Source organism: Podarcis filfolensis (assembly GCF_964270895.1).
Source record: "Podarcis filfolensis genome assembly, chromosome: 6".
Classification (NCBI taxonomy): Eukaryota; Metazoa; Chordata; class Lepidosauria; order Squamata; family Lacertidae; genus Podarcis; species Podarcis filfolensis.
The window spans coordinates 30,205,746-30,222,133 of NC_139609.1; the positions used below are offsets into that span (position 1 = coordinate 30,205,746).

At 44.8% G+C, this 16,388-nt stretch overlaps 1 protein-coding gene across 13 annotated transcripts in view; it reads left to right on the top strand.

Annotated features, from left to right (window-relative positions):
* Window positions 1-7,721: 7,721 nt before the first annotated feature.
* Window positions 7,722-16,388, top strand: part of ODF2L (outer dense fiber of sperm tails 2 like) — a 34,372-nt gene continuing 25,705 nt past the window's right edge. For 3 of the 13 annotated variants that reach the window (XM_083620653.1, XM_083620652.1, XM_083620657.1), the window contains exons 1-6: window positions 7,819-7,995; window positions 9,044-9,082; window positions 10,056-10,154; window positions 10,926-11,096; window positions 14,111-14,265; window positions 15,149-15,275. In XM_083620653.1, coding sequence (XP_083476779.1) covers window positions 7,981-7,995; window positions 9,044-9,082; window positions 10,056-10,154; window positions 10,926-11,096; window positions 14,111-14,265; window positions 15,149-15,275 — 606 coding nt within the window. In that variant the 5' untranslated portion in view covers window positions 7,819-7,980. Of the gene's footprint in view, window positions 7,996-9,043; window positions 9,083-10,055; window positions 10,155-10,925; window positions 11,097-14,110; window positions 14,266-15,148; window positions 15,276-16,388 lie in introns of all 13 variants that reach the window. The other 10 variants (XM_083620647.1, XM_083620655.1, XM_083620648.1 and 7 more) reach the window with 7 other exon arrangements.

The window sequence follows — 16,388 nt, forward strand, 5'->3', positions numbered from 1 at the left end:
GGTTGCGGCACTCATCTCGCTTTACTGGCCGAGGGAGCCGGCGTACAGCTTCTGGGTCATGTGGCCAGCATGACTGAGCTGCTTCTGGAGAACCAGAGCAGCGCTGGAGCGGTACCTATTTATCTATTTGCACTGGCGTGCTTTCGAACTGCTAGGTTGGCAGGAGCAGGGACTGAGCAACGGGAGCTCACCCCGTCGCAGGGATTTGAACCACCGACCTTCTGATCGGCAAGCCCTAGGCTTTGTGGTTTAGACCACAGCGCCACCCATGTCCCTTGTTGTTTAGACTACAACTTCCATAATTCCAGACCATTATGGCTGGGACTGATGGGAGCTGGCTTCTTCCAGAGGTTCCCCATCTTTCCCCTGGGGGAATGTTGCTACACATAGAAACCCATACCCAAAAGTCTGTGCAAGGCTCTTCAGCCGTAACCTTGTTTTTTGTGTGTTGTTTTGTGTGCGTGCATATGTGTGTTTGGTAGCAGCCCCAGCTAAAACTGGGCCTGCTAACAGTAGCAACAGAAATTCCTGCCCCCAAGGAATTTGCAAGTTAACATTCAATTTGGGGTAGCGGTAAAGAGGAGCGGAAGAAGTTCAGTTAGATTCCAATAAGGGTTGACGATTGAAGTGCTGTGGCAAAGGTTTTAATGGAAAGTTGGGTTTCCGAGGCGGATCTGAAGGAAGAGATGGAGGTGTTCCTGGAGGGGGCGGGAGTGAGAAAGGGCGCAGGAGAGCTTCACCCAGTTGTGATGGGGTTTATTTACTGCAGCCCATTTACGAATTGCTTCATATGAAATACCTGAAAGCAATTTAAGAAACACCACGATAAAACAACTATAAAATGATTTCCACATATTTAAAATAATTCCACATATAAAAGCAATTCCCACATTCTAAAGATCAGACCTCCCAATGAGATTTATCTGCTGCAAAGAGCACTGTGATCACCACGCTATGGTGCTGGTAGTGCTCCAATTCTATGATTCTAAAGGACCAAGATGGGGGGGAGGTTTAGGTTGGAGGTCTGGAGATTACAGGCTGGGGGCAAGGCAATGAAGGGCTTTGGAAGTAATAAACAAGGTGTTTGTGCTACAAGTGACAGCAAGCAGGAAGTTATGATTTAATGAATGATTTCGGTGACAAGAAGGTGGCTGTAGCAGTCAAGGCAGGAGACTGGTGAAGAACAGGGCATGGTGGCATTTCTTACTGTTTAGAAGATTTCTTGTGTCCCCAAGTCTCAAAATTGTTGACAGCCTTCCTGATCTGGCCCTCCTACCTGGCCTTTTTTCTTTTGTTGCAGATGCCTCTTGAAAAGCTACAGGTGCAATCCTGTGTGCGCTTACCTGGGAGTAAGTCTCAGTGTGGGACTGAACTTTTGAGTAGCCGTGCACAGAATCAGGCTGCGCATGGACTGTTCGCCACAGAAGAGCTGCATTTTCTGAGAAAACCCAAAACTATCAGGCCCTGGCTATTAGGTAACACAGTGGTACCTCTGGTTAAGAACTTAATTTCTTCTGGAGGTCCATTCTTAACCTGAAACTGTTCTTAACCTGAGGTACCACTTTAACTAATGGGGCCTCCCGCAGCCACTGCGCCGTCGCCGCACGATTTCTGTTCTCATCCTGAAGCAAAGTTCTTAACCCGAGGTACTATTTCTGGGTTAGCAGAGTCTGTAACCTGAAGCGTATGTAACCTGAAGCGTCTTTAACCCAAGGTACCACTGTACAATATAATCAAATGCACTTTAAAAAAAAAAAACACCCTAGTCTCTTTTTCAGATTTGCTCCAGTGACTGGTCTACTTTGCAGTGCTTCCACTGGTCCAGCAGTCAGGGAGATGACAAGAATCTTATGGTCGAACACCTTCAGATTGGGTAAATGATTAGCATTGCTTGCTATTCCTTTGGGTCTTCAAACCTAGATTAGCTAGGGAAGTTTATCTTCTCTATACCTTGACAAAACACAAAGGCTACAATCCACACACCCATGTGGGGCTGTGGGAGGGTTGGGTTGAGCAGCAATGCCCAGCAGATGAAGGTAAAGGGACCCCTGACAGTTAAGTCCAGTTGCAAATGACTCTGGGGTTGTGACGCTCATCTCGCTTTACTAGCCGAGGGAGCCAGCGTTTTGTCCGCAGACAGTTTTTCCGGGTCATGTGGCCAGCATGACTAAGCCACTTCTGGTGAAACCAGAGCAGTGCTCGGACATGCCGTTTAACTTCCCGCCGGAGTGGTACCTACAGTGGTACCTCAGGTTAAGAACTTAATTTGTTCTGGAGGTCCATTCTTAACCTGAAACTGTTCTTAACCTGAAGCACCACTTTAGCTAATGGGGCCTCCTGCTGCTGCCGTGCCCCCGGAGCAAAATTTCTGTTCTCATCCTGAAGCAAAGTTCTTAACCCGAGGTACTATTTCTGGGTTAGCGGAGTCTGTAACCTGAAGCGTATGTAACCCGAGGTACCACTGTACTTGCACTTTGACGTGCTTTCAAACTACTAGGTGGGCAGGAGCTGGGACCGAGCCCCGGGCGCTCACACCATCGTGAGGATTTGAAGCGCCAACCTTGCGATCGGCAAGCCCTAGGCTCTGTGGTTTAAACCACAGCGCCACCCGCGTCCCTAATGCCCAGTAGAAAGCCCCCCAAATGGGTCATTCTGAAGGCAGGGCTGACTTGACCTAGGATCTGATAGTTCATATCACAGCCTGCATTGACCATTGCTGGACCTTAACAGTAGTCTCCCTGCCACACCTGCTTGGTGCTGTGAGTGGCAAAAGTGCAGACGTGGTGGTTGCCCTCCAGAGACTCGGCAGTTGCAAGAATTCCGGGTTGCTCTGTGCTTGCGTTAACTCATCAGCATGGAACAAAACCTGAACTGTCAGCAAACCCAGGTAAACCCTGGTATCCGGCAAGTCTAGGCTTGAACCAGACACTGAAGTGAGGATGAGCAATCTCTTTGCTACTTGCTGCAAAAGGAAACACTGTTCTAGCATTAATATTTTTGAAAATATTTTAGAACTGCAATGCATATTCTATATTATTATTATCCTCCCTGCCATTGATTAAAAACACACACATCAAACAATATTTTTATTTGTAAAACAATTATTCTGAGGGGCATTTTGCTGAGTGCTAGATCATTGCACCATTTTTCTCCCTGAGGCACGCAATGGGTTCATTGAGGGCAAGAAACACCCATAAGCCCTTCCTGAATATGCAAATGAATAACGATGGGCCAACTGTTTATATTATACTACATGATTATTTCAGTCAGTGACATACAATGTGTTTATCTGTGTTGAGGGTGCTGTTGTTGCTTTTCAATGTGCGTTTGCAGCCTTAATTTTGGGCAGGGAGAAGATTAAAATATATAATTATTTTATAAAGCTTCACTGCAAACAACTTGTATAGTAAGAAAGAGATCAGATCAGATTAGGGAGGAACCGAATTGCTTAGCAGAAGCCGGCAAGAATTCCAGTGGCTGGCTATTTGCTTCTGGGAGTATGTGACATTGGGAGTTAAATTGGCAGGCACCCCGTCTTAATGCAACAATTACGGAAACCGGCGCCTCTGGAATCAGAGCAGCCAGTGTTCAGCAAATTGCAGACTGTGCACGGATAATATATAAAAATTAAGTTTCTGCTAGGCGCTGGAAGCAGAGAATCCTCTCGAGAGAACATGGCTGCCAAAATTAAAACAACGGACAAAGAGCTGCTTTGGAGTTTCCTGTTTCCTAAATCGTACCTGAATGAAGATTATTTTTACAGCGTTTGATAAGGATCTGAAGAATGCCGCGACACATTATAATGCAGAGTATTTAAAAGAATTTGTTTCTTAAAATACTTAAACAGCAGCTTTAGCAAACAAACTACCCCCCCCCAAAAAAACCACACACACACAATTAGGTTGCAGAAATTAGGAAAGTTTGGCAAGAAACATGAGTAGATTTGTATCTGAAAGGATTTGTTTGCAAGCTGGGAATTGCAGGTGGACAGTGTTAAAGAGGCAGGTTTTGAGGGGGTCAAAGCTGGTTCGGTCACATGGGTGTGAAGCCTTGGGCATGCCACTGGGGGCGCCACAGCTATGATTTAGAATGAAGTGCCAGAGAGGCAGAGGGACGCTGAATTTTGGCTGAAATTTGAGACCACTAGCAGAATGCTGTTGTGCTGATGTTGACCTTGCATGCTTCCCACAGGCATCTGATTGGCCCTGGTGAGAACAGGATCCTAGACTAGATGGGCAGGATCCAGCAGGCTTTTCTTCTGTTATGCCAGCTCACATCCGAGAATACAGTATTCATCTGTGCTTAAATCTAAAAATCAACACATATAAATCTGTATTAGCCCTCCAGATGTCCAAATAGGTATACATGGAATTGGCATTTATATTTTAAAAAGATAGGTTCGAATTGTACCAAGGATGGTGAGGGCTATTGGATAATGAACAAGGGTATCCAGGCTTGAAATAGAAATCTCTTGGCAACCCTAAAGAGCATCCACGTTAGTTGCCCTGCTGTTAATCTGCATCTTTTAGGAATAGTGTTTAGAAGATCACCAACACCTGCAAGTATATAACATTTTGCCAGTACAAAATTTATACAGACGGCAACTTAAGACCAAAATGAATATATCCCTGGACATGCCTACATCATTTGCCTCAACGAGGCCTTTTCAGCACTGCATTTTTAAAAAAATCTTCGGATGTGCTCCTAAGCCTCAAAATTAACATAGCATTGCTAGGACACCAGCACACTGCTATATCTGCATTCTTGCTTGGAAAGGCAATGCTGTACGTGCCAATTCAAGAAAAAGAGTTCATGGGGCCTAATCCCAAGTAAATGTGTATAGGATTTCAGACTTGCCAAATACAGATATTTTGGTTTGTTTGTGGACCATTCAATTCTCTTACCGTGTGATTCTTGAGGGAGCCCTTGCCGACTTAGTTTCCTACTCGGCAGACATTTTGCAACAGAGGCAAAATTTTGCCTGATCCTTTGCCCAAATATTCTCTTGTCTGGAATCCGATCCTCTCTGTTTAGTTTCTTTCGTTGTTCCTTCCGTGTCTTGCTGCAACTCAATTTAGGTTTCAGAATGGAGACTGACAAGCAGCTTGCCTCTTGACAGAAACTTCCAAGAAACATCTGGCTCCTTGAAACTGGATCCCTTGGATCATATGAAACAGTGCCGCAGAGCATGGTTGCCGGCAGAAATGGCTTTCAAAGGGATTAAAGAAGCTGCTGGAGGACCTCTGCCTTCAGCCTCAAAATACCAGTCGCTGGGGAGCAACAGCAGGGTATGGGTACTGCATTTGTGCCATGGTTATGGGCTTCCCATCTGGCTAGCCACTGTGAGAAACAGGATCGTCTTGGTATGATCCAGCACAGCTTATGTTCGCACTCGGGTCTACTGCAGGTGTCCAGACCACACCTGGGGAACTACTGAGTTAACTGGTTTTTCATTATTTTAGATGCAAACTTGCAGCATGAGCTGAATCAACATTCAGCAATTATGTCATTAATACATAAAGAGCAATACAGTGGTACCTCTGGTTGTGAACGGGATCCGTTCCAGAGGCCCATTCGCAACATGAAAAGAACGCACCCTGTGTCTGCGCACGCGCGGGGTGCAATTTGCCGCTCCTGCGCATGCGCTTGACGTCATTTGGCACGTCTGAGCATGCAAGAGCGGCGAAACCCGGAAGTAACCCTTTCCGGTACTTCCAGGTCGCTGCGGGACGTATCCTGAAAGAACGTAATATGAAGCGGATGTAACATGAGGTATGACTGTACTGGAATAGCAGGTGCAGTTTAATAAGGCATGTTTAAAGGATCATGTAAAGGAATAGTTAATAGCTTTGGAATATTTTGAGCTATAGCTTACCCATCTCAAGGACAAGTGTGTGTGCACACAGACATATGCACACGTGTACATAGCCCCAGCTGCCATCCCCCTCATGTGCCCCTTTTCTTGTGCAAGCGCATGAAGGAGACACTGTGGGGGTCCCTGCAAGGGTGAAGTGTGGGAAACCAGGAGGAGGACATCTTTTTCTCTTGACACCTCCCGCCCGCCCAATTTTTCCTCTCTTTTTGCAGCCTTGCCCCCACAGGTATGCCAATAAAATATTGGGGGGGGGGGACGACAGATAAGCCCCACCCCACATAATTGATATATGACACAGTGCACATACACATCATTGAAAGTACTCAATTAACTGAGGGCCTGCCCCCTAGCCTCCGTAATGTCCTCTTTCTTGGGGGTATTTTTTACCTGTGAATTCCCAAAAGAAGCTCAATTTCAGGTTGTGATCTTCTACCTTCTCGAAATCCTGGCTATGCCCATGCACACAAATATTTTATGGGGGGGCAAGTCTCCTGGGCCCCTAGGAGTTGCAGACCCTCCAAGTATCCCTATTTTCCAGGGACATCGCTGATTTAGAGAAGCCGTCCTGGTTTCTGATTTGATCCACTTTTCCTTATCCAATGTCCCTATTTTCACTGGAGAAATGTCAGGAGGGTATGGAGTTATCCAACTCCCCAAGCCGTCTGAAGGCAATCCTGTATAGGGAAGGTTTTCTAAAAATGTTTAATGTTTCATTATATTTTTATATATGCTGGAAGCTGCCCAGAGTGGCTGGGGCAACCCAGTAAGATGTGTGGGTATAAATAGAAAAATTATCCATTATGGAATGGGGTATCCCAAAGCTCAACCATTTGGGTTTGTTCCCAAAAGCCAGACAATTTTGGCGGTTTCCTAAACAGGAATTGCACTTTTTGAAACATGGCAACTCTATACACAAGTCCCACTTGGGGGGGGGGGATTCAGAAGCACCCTGGCACCTATGATAGCAAAAGGCAACCTGCATTTTCCTAGAATATCTCCCTGTGGAGATGGCAGTATTGAGTTAGTGGCCCACATGCAGATTCTGGCTTGTGCTCTTTATGAAGATTTGAGGAGTGAGCAGGGCCGGATTTAGGTTTGATGAGGCCCTAAGCTACTGAAGGTAATAGGGCCCTTTATATGTCCAGCTGTCCTTTGTCATCAACAAATTGTCGCTGTTTTTTGTGTTGATTATATGCTATATGGTAACTTATGAACCTAATAGGTATCTAAAGCCATTTGCACGTGTTGCTATGCAACCAGTCCATGCAGAATGTAGGCACCCTATACAGTGGATGCTCGGGTTGCGAACGTGATCCATGCAGGAGGCACGTTCGCAACCTGCAGCAACGCATCTGTACACGCGCGGGTTGCGATTCGGTGCTTCTGCACATGCGCAAAGCGCAATTTAGTGCTTCTGCGCATGCGCAAAGTGCAATTTAGTGCTTCTGCGCATGCGCAAAGTGCAATTTAGTGCTTCTGCGCATGCGCAAGCACCGAAACCCAAAAGTAACCCGTTCCAGTACTTCCAGCTTTCGCCACATCCGTAACCCAAAAAAACGCAATCTGAAACATCTGTAACCTGAGGTATGACTGTATATAGAAATGAGCAAACCAGTGATATTTTAGGGAGCAGGCTAGCAGGCGGGGCCCATGACTTACATCATAGGAGCCTACACAACATAAAACACTGTTGCTGTATGTAGGTTTTATTTTATTTGTTTGTTATCTTATATTTTGGAAATGCACACCCAGTTTTTTCCCCTTTAATTTTTTTGGGGGCCCCCAAGAGAGTGGGGCCCTAAGCAACAGCTTGTTTAGCTTATACGTCAATCCGACACTGCCTGCCCCCAAGAGGCGCCCGGTTCCCCCTCTCCTCCTTCCCGCCTTCCGAGAGGCCAATCCGCGCGCCACAGCCGGCGCGCAGCGGAGCCCAGCCCCGAAGGCGGAGCGAGGGCTCCCCGGAGGAGCCGGGCGGCGTCGGTGCTGTTGGCGCTCTGCTGTTCCGGCGGCGCCTCGCGGGGTTGCCTGGCGAGGGCGGGAAGCGCCGCTCCGTTGTCCCGCCCGAGAGCGCGGCGTCGGCGAGCTGCAGAAGGAGAAAGGCGGCCATGGAAGGCAGCGGGGTAATGGCGGCGCTCGGGGGAAAGGGGTCGGGAGGCGGGAAACGCCGCTCTGCGAGGGTCGAGGCCCAGAGCCGCCTGTCATCGGTGACCTTGCAAGGCGTTGCCAACGCCTGCGGTCTCCGCCGGTGGCCGGCCTCTTCGTCCGGAAAGCAGCGTGCCTCTGAGCGCGTGCAGAGCGCTTGCTGCGGGGCGGCCGCGCCTCCTCCCTCGGGGCGGGGAGCGGAGGGAAAGCGCTTCCACGGGTCTAAATTTTAGATTCTGAAAGGCTTTTTAGAAATGGATCCCCATCCCCTGCGCTCGAGATATTCCCCTTGTTCAAGGCTCAAATAGCTATATAGCTGCAAATAAAACGTTGTCAAGGCGCATTATACCAAAGAGACGCCAGATGGCGGTGGTGAACCACGGTAAATTCAAGACATTTTTCAAACCTTTTTTTTAAAAAAAGGCATTTTCGCAACTTTTTTTTACACGTGTCTAGATTCCAGCTTGGCGGATGGTGCGTGCCTCTTCGAGCTTGCAGTTTCTTGCTCTGAACTTGCCAGTTGTGGCCATAGAGGTGCACACACACCTCTGAATCTTAGTTACCATGAGTTGATTTTTTTAAAAATCCCATTGTCGCTTCGGAATCTCACTTAATGTTATCGTGTGCAAAAGCTGCAGCAGAGTACTTCACATTAAGTTTGCATTCTCATAACTCCATTTCGTCTCTGGCAACAAATCATGTCAGTGGATACTGGAGCGTAATCAAACTAAATTAGGAGAGGTTGTCGTCCCTGCCCCCCCCCCCCGGCAAACGTAATATATTTTGTACAAGGGCCCACAATGAAGTGTGGTTGTCATGGCTTGGGGCAAGCCAGGATATATGTATGTATTAGAGGACTGGGTGGGGTTGCTTTTGGGTATTGCATGTCATTGGTTTAACCTGAACCCGAGCTCAGTTGCCATTCTTCCCAGCTGGAGGCTTCAGAAGAAGTCTTGAGCCCCTCCGTCTGGTTATAAGTTAACAAGTGTCCCCCAATAAAATCTTTATCTGTGTGTTTTTCCTCAGATCCTCCACGCTACCCCAATTATTTGGAAGGCTTGTCAGGTGCATGATAATCAGAAGGGTGGCAGTCGCTCTACGGAATTCTAATAAGAGGGGTGTGACCATTGCGTGGCACCCAGAAAGCCCCAGAGAATTTTAGAATGGGGGTGTGTGACCTGGAAGGCCATTTAGTTCAGTCCCTTGCTCAGTTCAGGAACTTTTAGGATGTGCAATGTGTTTCTGCTTATGCGATGGGTAGCCTTGGCTTTTTCTCCAATGACCAAATAGCATAAATAATAATAAAAAGCATAGTACAGTGGTACCTTGGTTTAAGAACAGCTTAGTTGATGAACAACTTGGATTAAGAATGCTGCAAACCTGGTAGTAGGTGTTTTGGTTTGTGAACTTTGCCTTGGAAGCAGAACATGTTCCACTTCCTGTTGAGTGTGTTCCATTTGTAAATTGAGTCCCCCGCTGCTATGGGAAAGCACGCCTTGGTTTAAGAATGCTTTGGTTTAAGAACGGATTAAGTTCATAAACCAAGGTACCGCTGTAATAGAAATAAACTCTACTTGGAATAATTGGGCGTTAGAATATTTTGCAAATGCCTCCTTTGCAACATGGCTTTTGCATCTCTAAACTTGGAAGACCTTGAAGAATTCAGTTTTGAATAATATCCTGTAAATGTGTGTGTGTGTGTATTTATTTTCAGCAGATTACAAATATGCTAGCTTTACCGAACAATGCTTTTCACCATATTAGTAAACAAAATTGTAGCACTTAGCTCAAGTGGAAATGTATTACTTTGACATTAAGAACTTCGGGGTTTACTTTGTCGTCTCTAAGGCTTCCCACTTACCTGGGGCTAAGAGTTCAGTAGGACTTAACTTCAAAGTGGACATGGCTAGGATTAGTCTGTTAAACACTGACTTGAAACGGAGCGCCTTTGCTGCAACTGATACAAATTCAGGCAGCATTTAACTTGTGAACCCAATAAAAATTCAGACACTCTCTACGCTCATAATTTATTTTTCAGAAAGAAAAGGAAGCACCACCGTCCAGCCTGTATGAACAGAACAGTGATGGGTCTCATGACCATGTGCAGAGGGAACTTTCCTCTTCTAGCCGTTGCGAGGTAAGCTGTTAAAAGGAAGTTTGTTACTGAAATATCTATGCCCCCCCATTCCAAAGTTTGTCTCTGCAAACAGGGACAATATATTCTTAAATATAAAAGAATAAGACTGTTGTTATATCACAGACTCACAAATGCACTCCTCCTGATTTTCCGTCTAAAGGAGGATGAGCACAATCTGAAGAACAACTTTGGTTCACACAAGTAAACCAGAGTCAAATTTGTGCCTTCCCCACCCCACATTGAATGCGTTGTCAACATCGCAAATTGTTTTTGAAATTCCCCTCTATTCCAAAAGGAATTCATTGTGCCATATGCACATATTGCTCTAAGAAAAACAAAATAGCAAACTCAGAAACTGATTTCACTGTTGTTTGGATGCTGTTCAGTATTTATTTATTTATTTATTTACGGCTATTAGCCCATAAAATATGTACAAATCTGTTCAGTATTCCTTAAAATTGGCTGATGTGCTTAAACTCTGATACATTTCCCATGGTGTCTATTTTAAGTAATTCATTGCATTTAAAAATTCTTGTTTTGATAATGTAAGTCAGGGATGGGGGTCCTGTGTTGGACCACAACTCCCATAACCCCTGACTATTGGCTTTGCTGTCTGGGGCTGATGGGATTTGGAGTCCAACAACACTTGGAAGGCCACTGGTTCCCCATCCCTGATATAAGCAGCTGTGTTGTTTCTGAAGCTAACCTGCAGGCAGATGTATTTGTCTAGTAGCATGCATTTACTTAATGTTATATGGATGGTGTTTTTAGGAAACAAGACTTGTGCCATACCTAACTTCTGGGGAAGCAGAAAAACTTTGTTCAGTTATTCAGTCCTGTGATCTGAGTTTTAAGAAAGATCATCTTGAGACAGAAACATCCAGCCAACTTGGAAAGTATTTGAGTTCTCTAAGTGAAGAAGTGGACAGCTCAGATAATCATGTAAGATGTGGAGGAAATACAAATAGTATTAATACAAATCTTGGTTTGTTTGTTTTTAAGTGACTGGCTCGTTAGCAGAGCTAACGTTATTCAGCTAAATGTTAAATCACCCAAACCTAAAAAACTATATACGTTCATGGAACTATAGTTAACGGTATCCAGACAAGTCACAATTTAGAAACCCGCTTTAAACCATAGTTCCATGTCCCACTTTGTTTGGAGACCCTCAACCATAGCTTCCTCATTTGGATTTAATGGGCAACTGTGGTAAACCACAGCTTCCCAGTTTGTTTCCCAACTTTCACCAGCACAAAAGTTGTGGGTGGTGCGCAATTCTCATTTGTATCCCAGCTTATTAAGATACTATTCATGAGAACCAAGCCAGGATGTTAATCTGGGGAGCCTTGAAAACAAATACACAGTTATGTGAAGGCTAGGATGAGTGAAATTATACCTAATAATCTCCCTAAAAACCATTTCCTGCAGAGACAGATTCCTCTATCCTCCATTCTTTCCACTCCCTTTTAGCTGGCAGAATGTTCAACCCAACTGTCATTCTCTGCTCATTTTAGTTCCCCCTCCCACTTCACATTCCACCCCCACCCACCGAAATCCCCCCCCCCCGCAAAAAAAACCAGTGTAGCCTTCGGAGTTACTTGGGAACAACAAGATTAGTAACGGAAGCCATACTTCCCTGGAAGATAGGTGGCCTTCACAGCTAATTCCCCCCCCCCCAATGTGGAAGGGTGAGATAAGCACTTCGTGGGATGAATTCCTTTTGCAAACTGCCCCCAGGAATATAATTGCAAAGCACTGTATAGCTGATTATAATATCTAAAACAAAACCACGCTCAGTTCACAAAAGGCAACTGGCCAGGAGGTCTGAAGTGGCTAAAGTGCATGCACCCAGAAACATTTCTCAGCATCCTTTGCAGTGCATTGATTTTTTATTTTTACTGGGAGACGCTCAGGGTCCCCTTTGTCAGGTGGAGTGGTGTTGGAAAGTTTCCTTGCAGATAAATGGTACTGGTGCCATTCAAGGTGTTGCTTCACCAGTAATAAACATGTTCTCAGGCTGAGTGTGTCAAAGGTTGCAGTGGCTGAACACCATGAAAATGAGGTTGCACTTGCATATAACACTAGGGCTTCTAAACTAGGATGCCTGTAAATTTTTAAGAAGCCAGCAGTTTAGATGTTTGAAATTAAACTACTAATAAAATTACTACTTGAAGGTATTATTTTTAAAATAAATAAAAATGAAACATTTATTCAAATGTTACAATACAGTTACAATAAATTTTCAATCACTATCCCCTCCACAGACACCTCTGTGATGATGGTGGCATTAAAATACCCTGTTCTTCAATAAAAGAGGAAAAGGGGAGATCAGATCATGTCAAAAGGTATCTTTTTTTGGAGATGCCTTTGATTAGTCGTTGATGGTATGTGAGGCGTTATAATAGAGCAATACTCAAGATGTTCCAGATGTTATTAACCCAAGCCTCTATTGGTATTTTAGAAGTTTCCTTCCATCATTGGGCAATAACGAGTCTAGCTCCTGTGAACAGGAAGGAAATTAATTCTTTAGATTTAATGTGTAGAATTTGGGGTCAAATCTAATGATAATAGGACAAGTGTCAAATTAGGAGGGATAGATTGGTTAGTGATTTTGGAGGTCAGATTAAAAAACTTTCCCCCCAAAGGCATGGACCATGGTAAACTCCCACCAAACATGAAAATAGGACCTGGTTCTCCACATTATTTCACAACATAATGGTGAGCTTAAAGGATTTATCTTTGCAAGGTGTGTGGGGGTACAATGCCACTGAAATATAATTTTAAGGGAAATTTCCTGGAGGCGAGCCGAAATTGTTTTTCAAGATGGATTTTGTCATATTGATTCCCATGCTTTTCCGCTTACTGAAATTCCTATGTCGGGTTTCCTATCTCATTCGAATATCTTCCGCGTTTCCTATGAAGCTGTCTAATATCATACCATATATCACTGAGACTGCCCCTTTTGTGTCATGGCTAGGTCTGTTACTGATTCCAAAGGTGCCAAGAGTCTCAAATCCTCCCCGCTTTGTTCCAGATACTTTGCAAAAGTGCATAGTTGAGGTAAAGGTAAAGGGACCCCTGACCGTTAAGTCCAGTCGTGGACAACTGGGGTTGCGGCGCTCATCTTGCTCTATAGGCAGAGGGAGCCAGCGTTTGTCTTCAGACAGCTTCCAGGTCGTGGCCAGCATGATTAAGCCGCTTCTGGTGAACCAGAGCAGCGCATGAAAACGCCGTTTACCTTCCCACCGGAGTGGTACCTATTTATCTACTTGCGCTTTGACGTGCTTTCAAACTGCTAGGTTGGCAGGAACAGGGACCAAGCAATGGGAGCTCACCCCGTCGTGGGGATTCGAACCGCCAACCTTCTGATCGGCAAGTCCTAGGCTCTGTGGTTTAGACCACAGCGCCACCCGCGCCCCATAGTTGATGTAGCCAGGACCATTTTATGCCTTTTGTCTTTGCCACCAGGTCCTCCTTTAAAATTGCTTTACTTTTTAACAAACAGATCTCTTAATTCCAGAGAAATGAATTGTTTCAAGATCTATGAGTTGATTATATTTGTCTTCATGTTTAAATGCGGGGTGATCTAGCAGAGGCATCAGTGCTGAAGGCCTTGAAGGTATTCTGAAATTTCCAGGCGTTATTACAAACAGGAATTGTGTGCAGCCCTTGGATTTTGGTCTTCCACACACCCCTACACAACCTGGCCCGTCTTGTTGTACTGTATGACATTTTAAGAGGACAGTACAATGCATGTAACAAGCTGAAACGTGGACTTGCTGTGTCTTATCGTGTCGATAGGAGACAGAAATGTTAGAATCTCTGAAGTGCAAGTTTGCTATCCTGGATTGCATGCATTTTGATGCAGAGCTTTTTGGTGCAGATGATTTGGTGGCTCTGTGTGTGTGTGAAAGAGAGAGAGAATAAGCAGTGAAGCCAAAACATTGTTTTATAAGCTTCCAGAACAAGAATGCTTGAAGGAGAACTGGGGTTCATACGGCCGACTTGTGGATAAACACAGGACCAGGATGAAGGAAGCCTTACCTTGCCGTACAGGGGAATCTGAGGAGAGTTCCTTGGAAGAAACGCAGAGTGAAAGTGAAAGAGAAAGGTATGCTTTTAAGTTGAGTGGTGCATGTTCTGCAGCTCAGATATTTTACCCTAGAACATTTCCCTAAAGCTATTCATTTAGGGGAATGCCATGCAGTGCCAATTACAGTGGTGCCTCGGGTTAAGTACTTAATTCGTTCTGGAGGTCCGTTCTTAACCTGAAATGGTTCTTAACCTGAAGCACCACTTCAGCTAATGGGGCTTCCCGCTGCCGCCACGCTGCCAGAGCACAATTTCTGTTCTCATCCTGAAGCAAAGTTCTTAACCCGAGGTAGTATTTCTGGATTAGCAGCATCTGTAACCTGAAGCGTCTGTAACCCGAGGTACCACTGTACTTCCAAACTAGAGCTATCTGAAACATGGGTTTAACATGTGTGCTGTTCCTACACGTTCTTACATTTTTAAAAAATTGTTTTTTTAAAAGCACACAAAAGTTTTATTTAATACTCACCAATTTTCCCCCCTTAAGGAACTAAAATTCTGTTTGAGTCTCAAAACTTATTATCGTAAAACAAACCGTAATTTGCATATATGTTTTGCAGCGTGCACACGTTCTGGCCAGCCCCTAACTTTCCATGGCTTAATATTGCATAGATGCCCTATGGATGCCCATGATAAATGTTTGCACTAAGCAAAGTAAATGCCCTACGTGTGAAAAAGCGTTAGGTGAAATGATGTACTAAGTCCTTGCGATTCACAAAAAGAAAGAACCATTGTGGAAGTCTCCAAGAGGATAATTAACTCATACTTTTTATGCGACATTAGGCTTTGTGTTAGTAAGTGTGCCCAGCCGCTGGCTGAATTGTAGTTAGCATTTAAATTAAGGTTATACAGAGTAACAGGGGCACAGTTTTTCCTAATAAACATTAGTCGTTTGTTTATAGGTTGTGGGAAGACACCATTCAGGACGAAGTTGCTTTTCAGAAAAAGCTCCACGAAGCAGAGTTGGCAATTGGTTCAGCAGAAATGTTCCTGCCGTCTTTTAAAGAAACTCTAACTAGAATTTCAAAGGTAAGTTTGCATTGACAATTACTGAATGACACTTGGTTGCAGTATGGCCTAAGAGCAACAGAGTTCTGTTCTTGATACTGGATTTTCCTGAAGCCCACTGTGCTCGGTTCAGCAGAGAGCTGCCGCTGGGTTGGCAACTGGCAGAAAATATGTGCCCTTCCTTTGCAGGAATGGAAGTATCTTTCTCTCATGCTATGACTTTGCTGTATCCAAGCTTATGCTGTTTGCTGCTGAAACACAAAAACATTGACTGCCGTTATGCATACAGTTTGAAGAAGGAATAACAAGCTTTGAGTGCTTTAAAGACCAACAAATACATTGTGGCAGAAGCTTTTGTGGACTTCATCAGATGCTCCATAATGCTGATGACATAAGTTTTTGTAGACGATACGCCACAACAAAATTTGTTAGTCTTTAAGGTGCTGCAAGACTCTTTGCTGCAAAAGACTAACGCAGCTACCCTTCTGGAAATTTTGAATTGGGTATGTTAAAATGATGTGTCTTGTGTCTAGCTGCAGTTCAACCTGTGGCTGTAGACCAAGGGCTGGTGAATATTTTTCAGCTGCATTCTTATCTAAGCAACCTTCCTTGGGCCATGTGCTTAGTGGTGGATGAGGCCAGAGGGTAAAATCAGGCAAAGCAACAAAATTAAATTTTACCTTTGTGGACTAATTCATATGAACGCTCACACACCTTCACAGACACCCTCTATCCTCCATTCAGACGACCAGGCATCATCTGAGTGCAAGGACACATTCCATTCAGACAAAACACTTGAGATGCAAGCATGGCCAGTGAGGGAGAGTTTTGGGGGCCAGATTGATAGGCCTGGAGAGCTGCATTTGGACCTCTGGCCTGAGGTGTCCCAGCCTTGCTATCATCTCTGCTCCGGAACCAGCAGTGCTGCTTTGGTTTGGAGAAAAGCTAGTTACAGTGGTACCTTGGGTTACAGATGCTTCAGGTTACAGATGCTTCAGCTTACAGGCTTCGCTAACCCAGAAATAGTACCTCGGGTTAAGAACTTTACTTCAGGATGAGAACAGAAATTGCGCAGCAGTGGGAGGCCCCATTAGCTAAAGTGGTGCTTCAGGTTAAGAACAGTTTCAGGTTAAG